The sequence below is a fragment of the Gallus gallus genome, chromosome 1 (assembly GCF_016699485.2).
Source record: "Gallus gallus isolate bGalGal1 chromosome 1, bGalGal1.mat.broiler.GRCg7b, whole genome shotgun sequence".
NCBI lineage: Eukaryota > Metazoa > Chordata > Aves > Galliformes > Phasianidae > Gallus > Gallus gallus.
In genome coordinates, this window is record NC_052532.1 from 172,948,397 (window position 1) to 172,964,829 (window position 16,433).

A 16,433-nucleotide genomic window follows, 5' to 3' on the forward strand; every position below is an offset into this window, starting at 1 on the left:
ATTCTATCAAGATTAGTATTCCTCAGTGAACAATAGATAATGAGCAACAGGTTAATGAAGAATTACAATTTCAGTTCACATATGTGCGAATGATGCGTGTATGTGTGCTGGAGTAAGCTGCACAGAAAAACAGGGTGTGCATTGTCTTGATTGGGAGAACTTCAAAGTAAGCTATACAACCCTCAGGTGGGACTGTAACTAATCTGGAGAGGCCTGGTGAGTCTGAACCATTTACTGTCCAAAAAGTGCTTTAACATTTCTCTTAGAGCTCTTACAGAAGAGAATGGAGCACATCTAAGTTTGTACAAAAAGGACAGAGAAGATGGAAACAGAAGCTCTGCAGAAGTACCATCTCATAGTACCTCATAACTACTGCAGTTAAGGATCACATCCTATTCTATGACATACAATGGAGGGCAAAAGAATACATACAAATAACAAATTGTATATGTTAATCCACTGTCATTTTTTGAAAATGTAATGAAATTGGTCACTTTAAGAAATGGATGTTTTATGGAAACTCTTAGTACACAAAAGAGTTCAAGAGAAAACTGTACTAAAGTGAAAAGCTTATTAATGGCACATTGGTGGCAGAGATTGACGATATCAGAATAATAAAACTGGAGAAAACTGAGTCTAAGGTATAAATCGCATTTTATAAAAGTAGCCCGATAGATTAAATAAAGGACAGAAACAGAGGGAAATATAAGACAATATGGAGAAGAGTTGACTCAGAAATGTGATATTGCAGTGTTTTGAAAAGAACTGACGGGAATCAGATTGCATCTGTCAAAGCCAAGAAACAAAATTCAATCTTTTTTTTTAAGATTCTGTGGCAATTACAAAATTCTATATAGATGTACTCCAGAGTGGCTGAAACTACCTTTCTTACTGCAACTAACTGTTTCCTCCAATACAAAGGTCTAGGCATGGATTTTCTTCCCCCTAGATTTACATTACTTTACACTGTTCTGCTTCTATCTAGACTGATTCCCAGTGAAGTTTTTGTCATTGTTCTTTTGTTTGTTTGTTTGTTTCTTTGTTTTCTTCACATTCCACTTTTTTCCTTTTGTTTTATTCCTTAATTTACTGAATCTTCTTCTGTGAGTTTATTTTCCATTCCTCTTTCACTATCATTTTGTTGTTCCTTTCTGACAAAAACTTTCTTATAATACAGCTTTTTCCTTGAATCACCTCTAATTTTCTACAATACTGAAAGCATTTTTGCATCTGAATCTCTGCACCTCTCATTGCCACCTGCCTTTTCCTTGACTAGGCAGCAATTTGCTTTTTGTAAATAACCTTTACAGTCTTCATAAACTTGTATCCAAAGATGACTTCAAAATTCACTGGATTAATAATAAGAAATCCTTATTTAAATGCCAGAAATCTCATTTAGCTTTATCTATCAACTTCACTGGCATGAAATCCCTTAGGATTTTTTATTTACTACTTTGTTGCCAAAAATCTCTCTCTAAGGATCACTATGACTTTGTAATCTGTGATCTTTCACTGGCACTTTACACACTTATTTTCAAATCTTTATTTTGGTCTTCCACTTGCACCCCTATCAGATCTCAACATGTTTTCCTTTTTTCCTTTTTCTGAGCTCTAAGGTCTCCCCATGCTTGTTTCCCTTTCACTTCTATTGTCTCCTCCCAGTAGGGATTGCTTGTTCTAATCACTTGTGTTTAAATAGTCCTCAACTGGCTGTCTAGGTGTGCTATTATTTAAATTCTCCCTAAGTTGTTCTCTACCTTGCCACCAGTAATCTCTGCCCTGGAAAACACTACTTTTCCTTTTGTTTTCTGGTTTCTTTTCTTCAAATATTCTGTTAGTTTTAAGAAACATAATTTGTCAGGTCCATATTGCAAGGTCATCCAGGTAGAGACCTTGTTCTCTCACTCTTTCTGTGCAGGAATCAAAGACAGTGAGAACACCTATGGTACTATATAAACAACAGCAGTAAAAATGACACAGCATTAGCCTAATACAGGAAATGAATACTCCTTGGTGTGCTGTACATCCAACTAGCAAGCAGACTTTCAGACCTAGGAATTTGCCGACTAGCAAGAGGAGATCTTTAGTTGAATAGTAGCCAAAATTAATAGATAAACATGCAATTAAAAGCACTCTTTTTAATAAACTTTAACTGAACAAAGAAGCACATAAAATGTATTCACAGTACATGAATAATTTAGCAACATTAAAAAGGAGTCCAGAGATCACCCTTTAAAGGAGTGTAATCAACACTTTGTTTCCCAAGGGTTTAAGGAATATGTCCTGAACTCACAGACGAATTCTTCTCTTCTGAGCAGAAGAACAGGGCATGTCTACAGAACCTGAGATGAGTGATAACGCAGATCTCTACGTCTGTGCAGCTCTGTTTTGGCTGGTTGTGTGTGAAATATGCTTACAATGCATCTTATGTGGCAGATTTTTATTGTCAGAGTGTAGTTTAAGTTCAGTAATTACACAGTGACTCAATTCTTCATGAATTCAGGTTTCTTTATGAAACCTTAAGTCTCTCATCAACAATCCATTTTTCATAATTCATTCTGTTAACACATAAACTAAATCCAGATTCATTCTATCTTTGCAGTTTGGCCCCTTTCCCTAGGTCTGATTTTAAGCAAAGGATTTAAGGATGAGGTTTCTAGGACTGACAGAGCAGTTTGAAGCTGGAACCTATATTTTTACATTTTGGAAAATTTTAAGTTATTAATCTACCAAGAAGTATAGATCATTTGCATAAATATTACTCTACACTATTTTAATATAGAAGTGGTTCTTTAATTCCTCTCTCACTCCGACACTGTCAGATGTGATTTTTGTGAAAGGTTTTTCTTTAATATTGTATATACCTGTCTGTAGTTGAAGATAATAAATGAATATGTGAGTAATATCAGTTTTCTGTATTATCTAGAGTCTTTTCAGATGGATTTAGTTTTAGATGGATTTTTTTCATCACATTCTTTACCTGACCTTACACCACCAAAATTAAATATATTTCTGACTGCCTGGGTAACAAAAATCTTATCATTACTGATGAGTACACACAGTATACACAGATAATTTGTGAGACTTTTAAATTAGCGAAGAGCACTGAGATTTTGATACAGAGGAAAGTGACAGAAGAGATGCTGTAAGTAATTAATTAATTAAAATCAGGATCTAGAAATACTTACAATACGAACAAGCCAAGCCAGCGTAGAAGTAGATGTAGAATAGTGGGTGTTGTAATGGTAAGGTGGAGTCTGATCATCTTCCCATGTCTCATAACGTTCTGCATAGAATACCGCTCTCTTTGGGTTCAAAGCACCAATAGGCTGCAAAAGGATAAGGGGGCAAACATCAGCTGAAGGACAGCATGACCGATATGTCATGGGTTAATTCTGTGTTAAGATTTGCTACCTATGAGATTCTGCAACCAAACTCATTCCATGCTGTAGTAATCCTTTCAGATTGCTGCAATTTTAGAATTGTATTTCAAAGGTTTTGTGTACTAAAAATGTTAGGACTTTCCTTATTTTAATTGAAAAATGTAAGTATTCAATATCTGCAAACTTTCAAAACGTTGTTTCCCAATTAATTCAGTAACATTGTTCTGGAAATAGACTTCTAAAACTGCACTGAAAATGCATTGAGGCCAAACTAATATTTCTTTTGCTGTCATTCACCATAATCACAAAGCTAATGAAAACTGACTTTTGCTCGCACAGGATACTTTGTAATGCACAGTTCATGATGAAAAGATTTCACGCAGACCTGCTGATGGTGTCTGGTGATCCTAAGCAGAAATACTTAAAGTCCATGCATAGCCCTGCAAGACTGGATCTACTTTCTGGCTGAACAAAGCAAGGTTTTACTAAGAGAAATGAACGAACTTTTTCTTAAAAAACACACAAAAAATATGGAAATTATTCACAAAGTCTAAGTCCATTCTACTTATACATAATAGACAGTCTGTACAAACTGGGGGAAAAAAAGAAAGGTAAGACAGTAGTAAGAACTGATGATTTTGATACATATATTCAGATGATGCATTCGTTCCTATAATTTTTTAATGTACTTTATCTTTTTTATTGTAGAATCTATTTATTACTGTGTGATAAAAAGGCACTGGGATAAAGGAAATACAACATTAACTAAATAACATAGTGAAATAAATGCAAAGTGATCTTAAATCAGTTTATACAGATGAGATATTAGTAGTGTAATGTCTACTAACTATCTGCAAAAAACCATCATATTTTAGCTTTTCTAGTAAAACTAATCAATCATACAGAGTTGAATACTTATAGTTTAATACTTAGAGGAGAACACATTTCTACTCTAAAGAACTTATGACAATTTTTAATAATTACTTGATTTGAATTTCCCAAGTATTCAGTTAAAATTTCTACTATCAATTCATGTTATTAAGGGAATTGCAACCTGAAAATAATCATTTTGATCTTTTTCAAAATGGTAACGTATTCTAGCATTTCACTCCAAAGTACAGTTCTTCTGAGTTAAAATCTAAGAAAAGAATTATCAGTACAAGTTCAAAACATTGTGTTTCACTGCACTGCGTGTGTAACTGAACACTTCTAAGTCTAGAGATATTTTATTCCTTCTGTGCTGCTATGTTTTTTGAGGTGGCTGTTATAGATGACTGACATAGAAATTAATGTTTTCCGATTTTAAATACGATAGCTTGTTTTTAAATAGTGCTTGATGAAAAGTTACATTTAAAAGCACAATGATTTTGTTATTTTTCACATGTAACACTCTTGAGGCTTAATACTTTGCTGTGTCATGGAGATCTTAATAGCTTTCTCATACGTGTAAAACGTACAAGTAATCCCTAAGGATCAGTGTTATCTGATGCAGATTGCACTGCAAGACCTCACAAAACATTCTTGAGAGAGAAGTACAAGCAATTCCCTAACACTTTCCAGGCTTGCTTCCTAACTATTGGAAAAAGAATAAAATAAATATTTGTGTTTTTGTTAGTGTGATTACACATCCTGCTACTTTCAGGAAACATGCTGGCACTACTACAGCACATAAATTGCCAATACATTAAAATCATTGCCCAGTGACTTTCTTGAAAAAGTAACTTATTAAAAGACACTCTTTTCCTATTGGGCTGGCAAAATGTGCAGATATATGAGCACTTCACTAAATTATTTGAGGGTTCTGGGTTGGTCTGTGGACAGGATGGTACCTGCCAATACCACCCTGAGGACACCCTACATCCATGTCTCTACCAGAACAAATTCCAGTCCCCAGCTGAACATTTCCAAAGCTAAGGCAGTAATTCACACCAGAGTCTGTTTACAGCAAATGTTCACCCCCTCTGAGAAGGATATACAAAACGGCAGATGAATCTGTGAGATTGCACTTTGTAATGGAAAAACTCCCTGAGAATATTTCTTTCCTCCACTGCGAAGGTGTATCTTGCCCCATGTTACAATGAATTCTGAAGCTATGAACAAGAGAGACATGATCTGCCATAATGTTATTGTACATACGTGCTTGAAAGCACTATAAGGAAGGGATATGGTGATTATGGCAAGGTTGAAATTCAAAACTCCATGTACTTCAATATATATTTGAAGGTAATCAGATGTCTATCATCAAATCAACTACGTGGGATTTTTTTTCACTGTAAAATGTTTACAGTGAAAGAAGAGTTGTGAAACAGAACTGATGCTCTAAGTCATTTACAAAATGTTTTATTTTGTATACTACCAAAATATTGTTTTTAATGGCAATTTAGTTTATGGGTTTAAGCAACTTATTTTTATAAGTGCATAAAGATATATATATGCAGTTGTATATGGAAAAGGTATTTTCTCTCAAAACCTTGACAATTCTTTCCTAAAGACACATAAAACATTAATGTAAATAAATCATCGGGTTTTCAAGGTTCTTGAGAGAGAAGTGTTATTTCAATTTAGAGGATAAAAGATAGGTTATAAGATTGTGCATTCCCACTTTCTGTAAAATATGCCTGCACAAGTAGCTAAAATAATCTACTTTCAGAAGACATATGTTCAATTTATTAAATGATAAACCTAAAAAGCTGTATTCTGAAGATTACTTTCATCCTCATAAAAATTCTTTTCAGAGTCAGAATCCATTTTTCTTTCAATTACTTTAGGATTCATTTGCAGGAAAATGCTGAAATGCACAAAATATCTGTTGAATAACGCGGGATGTTTAGGTGAAACATCATGAGAGCTATCCAGCTTTTCACATAGATGGAAATTTTCATGCTAAAACCTTTCTGAAGGATGTTTTTTGGAAATTACCTTTTCCTAGGAAGGAAGGAAGGAAGGAAGGAAGGAAGGAAGGAAGGAAGGAAGGAAGGAAGGAAGGAAGGAAGGAAGGAAGGAAAACAAAAAAAAAGATAAAGTAGCAGAGGAGTTATTAGTGAAGGATTATCTCCAGATAGAAAGTCCCACCTTGACTTCTTTGGAGATACTGGATTGGATGAAGAAGTGATCTGGATGGTAGACTGGGATTCAGGATATATGGGTTAATTTTGCCATTCCACAAACATTTCTAGCGTACGTGGGTAAACTGCTTAGATATGACTACAGCTTGCAATACAGAGGTGTACTATAAGTCTCCACTAGCTCTAGAGGAGCTGGCATGCAAACACAAACCCACTATGCAGAGATGGTAACTCAAATATCAGAAGTAGTGCAGTTGTGTCAATGCAGCACTGCCAAGAGAGGAGAGCTGGGAGTTGTACCATGGTCATACAACTTTGCAGCTTCTGCTTCAGAATTACATCAGTTCTTTTTGGTCCTGCCTCAAACAAATACAGAGAACAGCTGATGCTTCTGTTTGCCTTATCTTTGCAGATATGGAGACATGCTGTATGAGCCACTTCACACAATAATGGAATGAACTTAATCTCTCCTGGTGTAGGAAATCATACACACTGAAAATGCACTAGAAGTGATCATATCTCTCTTTTATTTTACTCTATAATTAAACATCTTGCTGCTTAACCACCATTTGTGTACACCAAATGAATGTACACTTTCTGCAAGAGGGTACTTCAGTAAATAAAACAGCAAGCACAGAACAAATTCAAAGAAGTCTACCATCAGTTTCCTTAGTGGTTTTTCATCCTTCAGCACAGAATAAACTAATTTTACTCTGATAAGGCATATGCACTGGTAGATGGTAACTTCGATATAAGGGTAGTCACTCACATTTCCTTATTGTATGGATGAGACATTTCTGATTTTATTCTTACAAAGGATTTACACATGGAGTTCTCCATAGCTGTTCAGTGCCATTCTCAGTCCAGAAAGTCAACCAACACAGTTTTAATCTGATACTATAGCTACAAAATGCTGTTAAATAATATGTATGGAATGATCTCTCCATCTTCATATAATGGATGAAAATAATTTTATTTCCATTTTATTGAGATGCCTTTACTATGCAAACTAGTTAAAATGATATACACACAAAAAAATGTAAAGACAAAGGTTAATCCATACACTGACTTTCAGTCCAGTACTTTAACGATAAGACTAGTATGGAAATTAAATTTGAGTGAAACAAATTGTTCTGAACCTTAAATAAAAAGTTCTTTCTCTAAAGTCTTGCAAAATGCTTTTTCCAAACACATCAATTACTTTTTTTTAATTAACAAAAAAATAAATATGCAAGGGCTCGTACCAGATAATATAGCTTCTCCTAAAAAACTTTTATAATATACTCTTTTTTACGATCAAGCAAAACATCTCCCTCTATTTCAATGTCTATTTGGTCACTTCATTTCTGATGTACCAAACGTTGCGGTTTATTTCATGCTTCTTTTTCCATTTAAACATAAAGTAAGTATTTACTTAATGTTAAAAACACACTTCTATTCATGTCATTCTTTTTTTTTTATCTGGCTAATCTCTTCAGACATCTGGCCTTTGAACCAGTGTATTGTCAATACATCTAGTGTTTATATCCACTGGACATGTTATGCTAGCTCATGTAATATTTACTGTTTTGCCAGCTATCTTCATAGAACTACATTCTCTCATGAGAGCAGAACTGAATGCAGCATCCTATTTATCTGGCCACTGAAATATGCTGCTTATCTTGACTCTAATTCATGCAGCAGCTACTTTATCTGTTTATCTCTTTTTCTCGTGCTCTGCACAAAATTGTAGCTGGGTACAAAAGGAATTTTGAGTTTGGGTTTATTTGGTTTTAGCTGAATACAGAGAGCTTTTTCTGACTGTTTGCTTTTTTTATTAAATAACAACAACAAACATCAACCTTTAAGTAGGGCACCTCGGTAGGGTACTTTAAAGTTTATAATAAATTTGAATTTTATCCAAATTTAAAAACAGCTTTTCTTTGGCAATCTCAAAAGTATCAATTGACATAAGACTCTTGGCATTTTCAAAGTATGAGAATTTCATCTGGTAAATTAACTTTATATTTAAGAAAAGGAACGTGTAGTTGTGTGGCTTAACCCAAATGAGACACAAAACATTATTTGTTTTGATGGATGAGTTGCATGTGGTAAAGAGGGAAGTTTTAGTTACAGAAACTGATTTAATTTTCCCAGCGAGAGTGGCTCTTGATATCCTTAAACTCCATTCCACAGCATACACATTTTAGGAAGTATTAAGTGTGGTTTGCCTTGAAATATTCACACCTCGATGCGTTCATTTGCATTATTACATTTAGAAGCCTTGGGGCTTTATCACTTCCTTTTCTTGAAATGGCACAGTAATAAGAAAAAGTGGTTATGCTTATCACCACCTGTCAGTCAAACACCTTCTATATTAACAAAATAAAAATTTTCCACTCAATGAATGGGCGTGTGATATCTCGTACACGTCAATACTAGTATTACTTTGCCTGGTGAAGAAATCATTTTATTTAACCGGATGTATGACTAGAAGTAAATGAGGAGAAAGTCCCATTTACAGTTTAATGAGCAGGGACAATGCAGCATGTCAAAATCATGCATTCAGTATAATTTAGGAGTAAAAGTCATACAGTTTTGCACAAACAATGTCACATCATAAGTACTTTGCTTGAAAACCATAAGCAAAAAAATTCAAGATACAGTAGGGGCTGCATATACATTTTGTGTACAAATGTTTACTACTATAGGTATTTTTCCAAAGGAGATCTCAATAAAGAAGAAAATAAGCAGATCACGGGGTTGTTTGATAGTAAAAAGATAATCTATGTATCTATGACAGCCTCTTTCATTAGCTTTTCATCCTGTCAAACAATAAATATAACCTTTAACCTTGTATATGTAATGAATAAAACTTGAGCCTGTGCTGTCTAATCAGATGAAAAGTCCAATATATCCTACAGCTACGTCACCTTCAATGCCCATGTGCCCTAATTTTTAAATCTCAAATTTTATGTAAAAAGAGAAAAACAAAAACAAGGAAAAAAAGCTCTTGATAAGGGAATTTCCAAACACTTCAAAGAAAAAGGGTATTGGTATTTTTAGACTAATGTTTAAATATACTTAAATACAATTGCACTGAGAGACAAACAGCATTCAAATGCAAAGGTGCCTCAGTAAGGAGTGCTACATAAAGCAAGAATAAAATGTAATAGAAGGAATGGACAAGTTGTATGCTCAAGACTGTTTTGCTGAAATGTAAATATTTCAATATGAGTTAAATGCAAAAGGCATGTGTTTTATTCTGTCACTGACATAATAGGCAAACCAAACACATCTAATTTCATTTCCACAAAACATATTAATTAGATTTATAGTTTATATTCACTTAGCATCTGTGAAAATGCAAAGGTGGTGTGTAATATTTTATACAGAAGGACTAGTAATCAGAGGTTAAAATATTTTGAAAGACATACATTTTGTTATCACAAATGGCACTGGAGCTTTGTGTGAACTTGTGTGATAATAGACAAATGAGTAATTTTAAATGTTAGAGTTTGTATCGATAGTTAACTATGAAAGATGTTTTAAACCAAGAAAACAAAACATGATGGAATGACATCACTTTTAATTTCACTGCTCTGGAGAGCTTTTACCATGCATGTAGTAGTGCTGGAATTCTTCTAGCTTCAAAAGATTGTTTGAGGCATATTAATTGCTGAATATTAAGGACAGAGTTTTTTTGAAAATCAAGAAGGGCAAACGTGTGGGAAGACAGAAGGTCAGGAACTGACAAAAGAGATTTTCTCCATCAACAGCTTAGCTGGAGGTTCCAAGCTGCCATCAGATCTGCAGGAAAGCACTGCAGGGTAAAATGTGACACAAGGAACTAGCTCCTGTGGAAAATACACTGTATGTACCTGCTCTAGAGGCCTGACTGAAGCCTGGTGGCACACTTAGTTTCAATAATGTGAATAATAAATTTTTGGCTCCAGTTTTTAAGCACTAGGCTGCTCAGGCTTCACATCCCATTTGAGGAAAGAAGGGGCTTACTTACAGATATTGGACAAGAATGAAAATTAAAACAGAATTGCAAAGGAAATGTTTCAAGTTGGATCTGATTTTTAAGATTTCTACTGATAACGCATGAATTGAAATAGGATGCAAGTAATGTGTAACAGCTGAAGTGCACAGAAGTACTGCATTTCGTACTAACTGGACACTGCCTTTACAGAAAACCATTAATCTATATTTCCTTTTAAAACCATTGTGAAATAAAACCTAAGGAACTGCTATCAGATGTTATTGTAATAAACACTGGAAAAAAATGGCAATTAAACCCCTTTCATCCTGAGGGCTCCCAAAACACTTTACAGATTGCACATGTGTTTTCTCAGACATTCACAGAATAAATGCAGCCCAGATCTTGCCTCAAAGGGGAGACCACTCTGCTTAACCACTTCTCTGTAGATTTGTTCAGAGTGGCCAGAACCAGGCTTTTCCAAAAGAAACCACCAGTAGCTTTCTAATAAGAGGATGCAGCTATCAAACTGTGCAACAAAAGTTCTTTGAGCAAAATACTGCTGCACACATTGCACGGATTCTGAAAGAAATGAATAAATGGGGATTTGATTTCACATTTCCTTTTAAAGGAGAGCACTACCAGAATTGTGATGATACTTAATAAACTGTACAAGCACTAATTCCATAATGAGTCTTTACTAACTCATGAGGAAAACATATCTACTCAGCTATCACCGTGCTTCCTGTTGCAATTATATACTTAAATAGGCTGCCATAAAAATTTACATTCAACCAAAACCGAGTAGCTAATGAATGACTTATGAGACATAGTCTAATCTTGTTGCACTTCACCACACACACTGCTATTCATACTAGAAAGAAGTGAACAAGAAGGATTTTGAAAAGTGTAAGAGCCTTAATGAAAGGTTTATCATGATTAATAACTCTTAAACAGAAGTATTTTTATACATGTTAGCAAACGAGCCCATGCAAGATTCTTGCTGATCTCTATCGATGTTTGTAGATTTCCTTTTATTGTTCCTGGTATACATTACAATGGCATTTTATAAGTGAAAAACACATTTGTGAAGCACACCTATAATGTTGTGAAACAGCCAAAGTTCTTACAACATAAGCAGTGTCTCAACCAACTTGTCTACATCTGAGGCATACTGATAATGTAGTTTGATTTCTGTTTCTTAAAAAATAGAAATAATAATAATAAAAAGAAAGTAACAAAGCAAACATTTATTATTTGTTTATCCGAGAGAAAAGGGAGAGGAAACTTAATATGCCTTGTTATTTTGCAATAAAGTACTACTCAAGTTACTGTGGGAATCTCACAAAAAAACAGGCTTTAAGGAACAGATACAAAACACATCTATAGGCACTGTAAGTACAGCAGGGATGCAAGTCTATGGGATAAGCAGGGTGGGATCGATCTGCTCAAGATTTTTGCAGGAAAAGGAGGAAAGAAAAGCAGACTTAAAGGCAGGAACACCAAAAACTCTCATCCCTAACAGAAGCAGATAATATAGGGACTGCAGCATACGCCCTTGAGGGTCATTTTATTCTCTCCAGTCTCATTCCTAAAGCCAGCAAGTGACAGCTTTCTGCAGTTTTGAGCCTTACTCAAAATGCGTGACCAACTTCTGTCTCCTGGCTGAGGAACCACAGATGTAAGAAATCTGGGTATCTATACAACAGATACTCATGTTGGGGATGTTACAAAGCCTTTCCTGTTAAGAAGGCACAGGCACTACCTTGGCTGATATGAACCAGAAAAGACTCCACACAAAACTCAGATCCAAACCATTTCCTGTCATTCTTCAAGAAGACAATAAGTAGAGCACCCCTAGGTGATTCTGCAATACTTGGTCAGGACACACATTCTCATCATCCTGGTGGCACAAGTTGGGTAGCAGATCTGGATATATGTGTGGTGATATTAGGAAAATACATAATAAGAATTGTATAGTTGTAAGGAACTAACTGTCCAAATTTGGTTGGAGGACAAAAAAAAAACCAACCAACCAAACAACAAACCAACAAATAGTAATAAGAACCAGACAGTCAATATTCTAAAACACTAAGTACTTGTCTAATGAATAATTATTAAACAAGTGCTACTACTGTCTAGCCCCTGCAGCCATGTGAAAAAATAGTTCAAATTTTTTATTTCCACTGGATCAGTATTCATGAAGTAAGGTTGATAATTAGTGGGATCAAGTGGCCTGATGCACTCAGAAACTGAAAGTCAAAAGACACTGAGGAATTACAGGTTTGGAACTGGATCAGTCAGAGCCACGTAAGTATTATAAATGTAGAGACTCAATATAGAATGATTCTAAAATACAACTCTAATTCATACTTTTTTGATTTTAATATAAAGATCTACTGATTAAATAGAATATAAATAATAAAACAAAATTTCTTGCTAAAAAGGATGGCTAAGTGTCTTTAACAGAGTTGAATCATACCTTTGAAAGATCCCTGAAGTTGCCTGGAAGGGTCAGGTCTAACTCTTCAGATTCATAGTTTGTTAAGACCCACGGAAACACAGGGTATTGGTTCAGATCATTGTACGTTCGTCCTATTAAGAAAGAAAATGTTTTAAGAGTTAGGAAATTGTATCAATTTTTCCAGCTGAAAAACAATCCAGTAGTTACATTCATTGCACTGCATGTTTCTGATTCATCCCACTTGATAGAAACAGGTATAAATCTACCAGACAAAAATAGCTGTTTAGATGCACTTGAATCCAAAGTCCTGAAGTGTATCATTCTGTTATTCCCCACAGTGCTTTTCCACTGAAGAATGGGTGAGAACTCACTGTAATTGCAGAACTGACGCTGGAAAAATACACGTTTACTTTAACACTATTTTCTAATTACTATTTCCTAATCACTTTGGAAAAAAAAAAAAAAAAAAACATTTTACCATTTTTAAAAATGGAGCTGACTGCCCCAGGCCACTTTCACCACACATAATGAAAGAAACATTACTGAGATCCCAGAAACCCAAATATGCAAAAGTAATCTTTAGATAGTTTCAAAAGGAAAACTGAAAAGGACTGAAACTTATGAGTTCATCACCAAGAAAAGTGTGTTTGGAAGAGGTTGTTACTCCTGTGCCAACTGCTATTCAGTAGCGTCTAACATTTCACTGATAAGACAAACGAAGTTGCTCACTACAGAACCATCCACCATATTGATTTACTGGGAAAACACAGAATATGCAACATAATATTAAAAAAACAGATCAAGTAATAAATATACGTGTGTGCATTTATATAATATAATTAGCAGACTGAAATAACCCAGGTTAACAATTCCCAGTCTGCAGCAGATTTACAGCCCTGTCTCACTAACTGCTTCCTTCCAGATTCTGGACAGATTCCTGGGGTAAAAAACCTGGCACAGGAAAACACAGACTTCCTTGTTCAGAGAGTAGTATTTGCAATTCTACGCAAAAATCAGCTCTGCGTTAATGAAATAAGAAACTTATACTGCTCTACCAACACCTTATTTTTTCAATAGAATTTGATAAAGATGAAGTCTGTTTCTATTTGTATATAGTCTTGCTGGAAAAGGAAAAGGTGTGTACTGTTAACAATTTTACATTGTTGTTTGTGTATTTTGAAAACGTGCATGTCCACAAAAATATTTTAGAAAGTAATTTAAGTGCAAATACTACTTGATTTGAAAAAGCAGTCTTGGCATGACGTACAACATACAAATGAATGTGGATGAGAACAAAGATACTTCTATAATATTAAGAGTGAATGAATGCAAAACCATTGTTGGACTGAATGAATTGTTAATATCAGTTAAATCAAGAAATAAAGCAGAATTTATCTGTGTTAAGGAAGGGAAAGAAACACAGTATCTGGTAGAACACTAATCTTTTGCTTGTTTATTTTCTCATAAATCTTTAAGTAAGCTAAGTCCGTCTCCTTTTCTGTGTCTTTCAAATCAGAGTATTATTTTCATCTTTAGCAAAGGATTAATGACATGCAATTTATACAGTTTCTTGACATCATCACAAGGTTCTATAAAATATGGCCTCTATACAAGCATATCCTTGTACAATAAATGTTTTTCTCTCCATCAGAATCCCCAGTTAACAGACGAGTTTTTAAAAGTTTCCACAAAAGAAAATAACAAGTGCACATAATGTTTGGGATGTAAGGAAATCATTTTAACTACTGAATACTTTTATCTCACCTATAATTCAGTGACACATTTATCTTACATGAATCATTTGTATTTATTTAGACAGCAGACTAAAAGAAATTTGAAATTGAGGAAAAGAATGACAGAGGTGAGCATAGTCTAATAAAAGCATAAGCAAAAAATGATGGTTCTTCAGAATCAAAAGCTTTTGTGGTAACTAAGATAGGTCTTGAAAATGCTTTGCAAAAACATCTGGAAATGTGAGAACATTCTTTTGCAAAATCCTTAATAGAAAATTTGGGATTATTCAAAATCACCCATTTCTATACTGATATTTTCTACACTGAGATCTCTTTTAATTTCAATATTTATTTCATTCACTTCATTTCAATTTAAATATTCCATCGATGAGATTTTGGCTTTCTGTTCCAATTTCACATGGGAAAATCACAGATAAGTGCATAGTGCAAGAAAAAAACAATCCCAACCCTAGCTGCCATACATGAGTTTTCCTTTGCTGTGCAGTTCTGACAGATTACTTAAAGTACAGTCACATGAGAAAATTATCATGTGGAATTAGCTCCACATTAGCAGCAACTTGTGTGCTTTTAAAAAAAATTCCACACTGAGAAATAATATGAAGAAGATTATCTTGCAGTTTGGACAGGAAAAGCTACATACTACATAGCACTTCTGACTGTGTGTTTGAGACTATCACCATAGTCTAAATAAAATATTTACTTACCCCTTCCTTCAGAATTTATAAATCATATGAAGAGATTAACTACTAAGAAAAACCATTAAGTTTTTTAGTAAAGAAGTTTGTCATGTGTCTTCATTCAACAATTTTCTTTTTAATATCAACAAATAAAAGCAATTCAGGAAGATGGATCCTAGTTTAAATTGCGAAAGGAGACTGAATGCATACGATGAGGTAGGACCACACATCTATGCTTATCAGAGTGCAGGACAGTGATAAAGGGCTGTACAAATACCTAATTCTAAACATGCATAAATATTAGTGGTTTAACTTTATTAGGAATGTTTTTTTGATCATTTCTGACTTTTTAATGGTCATTTTCAGAGTAAAAAGTCAGCAGATATATTCAGCCATCTCTTTAATTGCATGATGCTTCAAGCAAAAGTCTTTTTTTTTCCTTTAGCTAAATAAATATAAAATGTAAACCTGTACTACTATTAGTAGTCACTACACCTTTTTAGAAGCTTCAGATTTCTTACCAAGTAGGCTTACAGAGATTAATATTAAAGGCTGAATATTAAATATTGCAAGCCTCTGACACTAATCTACTTGAACAATAAAACTGAGGCATAGTAAATGAGTTCTCAGAATAACTGGATATGTTTCTTCATTAAAAAAACTTTTTAATTAAACCATCCAATTTAACGTTTTTATATGGCACTTTAGTTTTGAAGGTAAAGTGAGCTAGAGACAGCTGACAAAGAAATTATAACTGCAATTCCTTGGTGAAAATGTTAATGACAGCAAAATATTGTTTAATTAGATGATTGCAGCATCTGGATTAACACTCTTTAAGAGCGATGTTCCTGTGCTTGTCTGCTTCTTCACACGTTACAGACATTTTGTCATCTCTAGGTCATTAGGAAAGAATTTTTAATGATTTTTCTAGAAGCAAGTAGTTCGAGTTACATCTAATTAGATGACAATAATAAGCCCAACACATGCAGTAGCTAAATATATACATAATTAACCAGTGAGGGCTTGTACATCACAGAGTAAGAAAGTGGAAAATGCTAAACAGGCAAAAAGAAAAAAAAAAAAAAAAGAGAGAGAAGGAGGGAGAAGAAGTTCATCTGAATTTATTACC

General features: G+C 34.2%; 1 protein-coding gene across 8 annotated transcripts in view; it reads right to left on the minus strand.

The window, feature by feature from the left end:
• The window catches only part of NBEA (neurobeachin), a 470,888-nt gene that overhangs the window by 73,232 nt on the left and 381,223 nt on the right, over window positions 1–16,433 (minus strand). For all 8 annotated transcript variants that reach the window (XM_015277560.4, XM_040704875.2, XM_025153000.3 and 5 more), the window contains 2 exons: window positions 12,892–13,004; window positions 3,189–3,329 (listed from right to left, as the gene is read on the minus strand). In XM_015277560.4, the coding sequence (XP_015133046.2) occupies window positions 3,189–3,329; window positions 12,892–13,004 (254 nt within the window). The remainder of the gene's footprint in view (window positions 1–3,188; window positions 3,330–12,891; window positions 13,005–16,433) is intronic.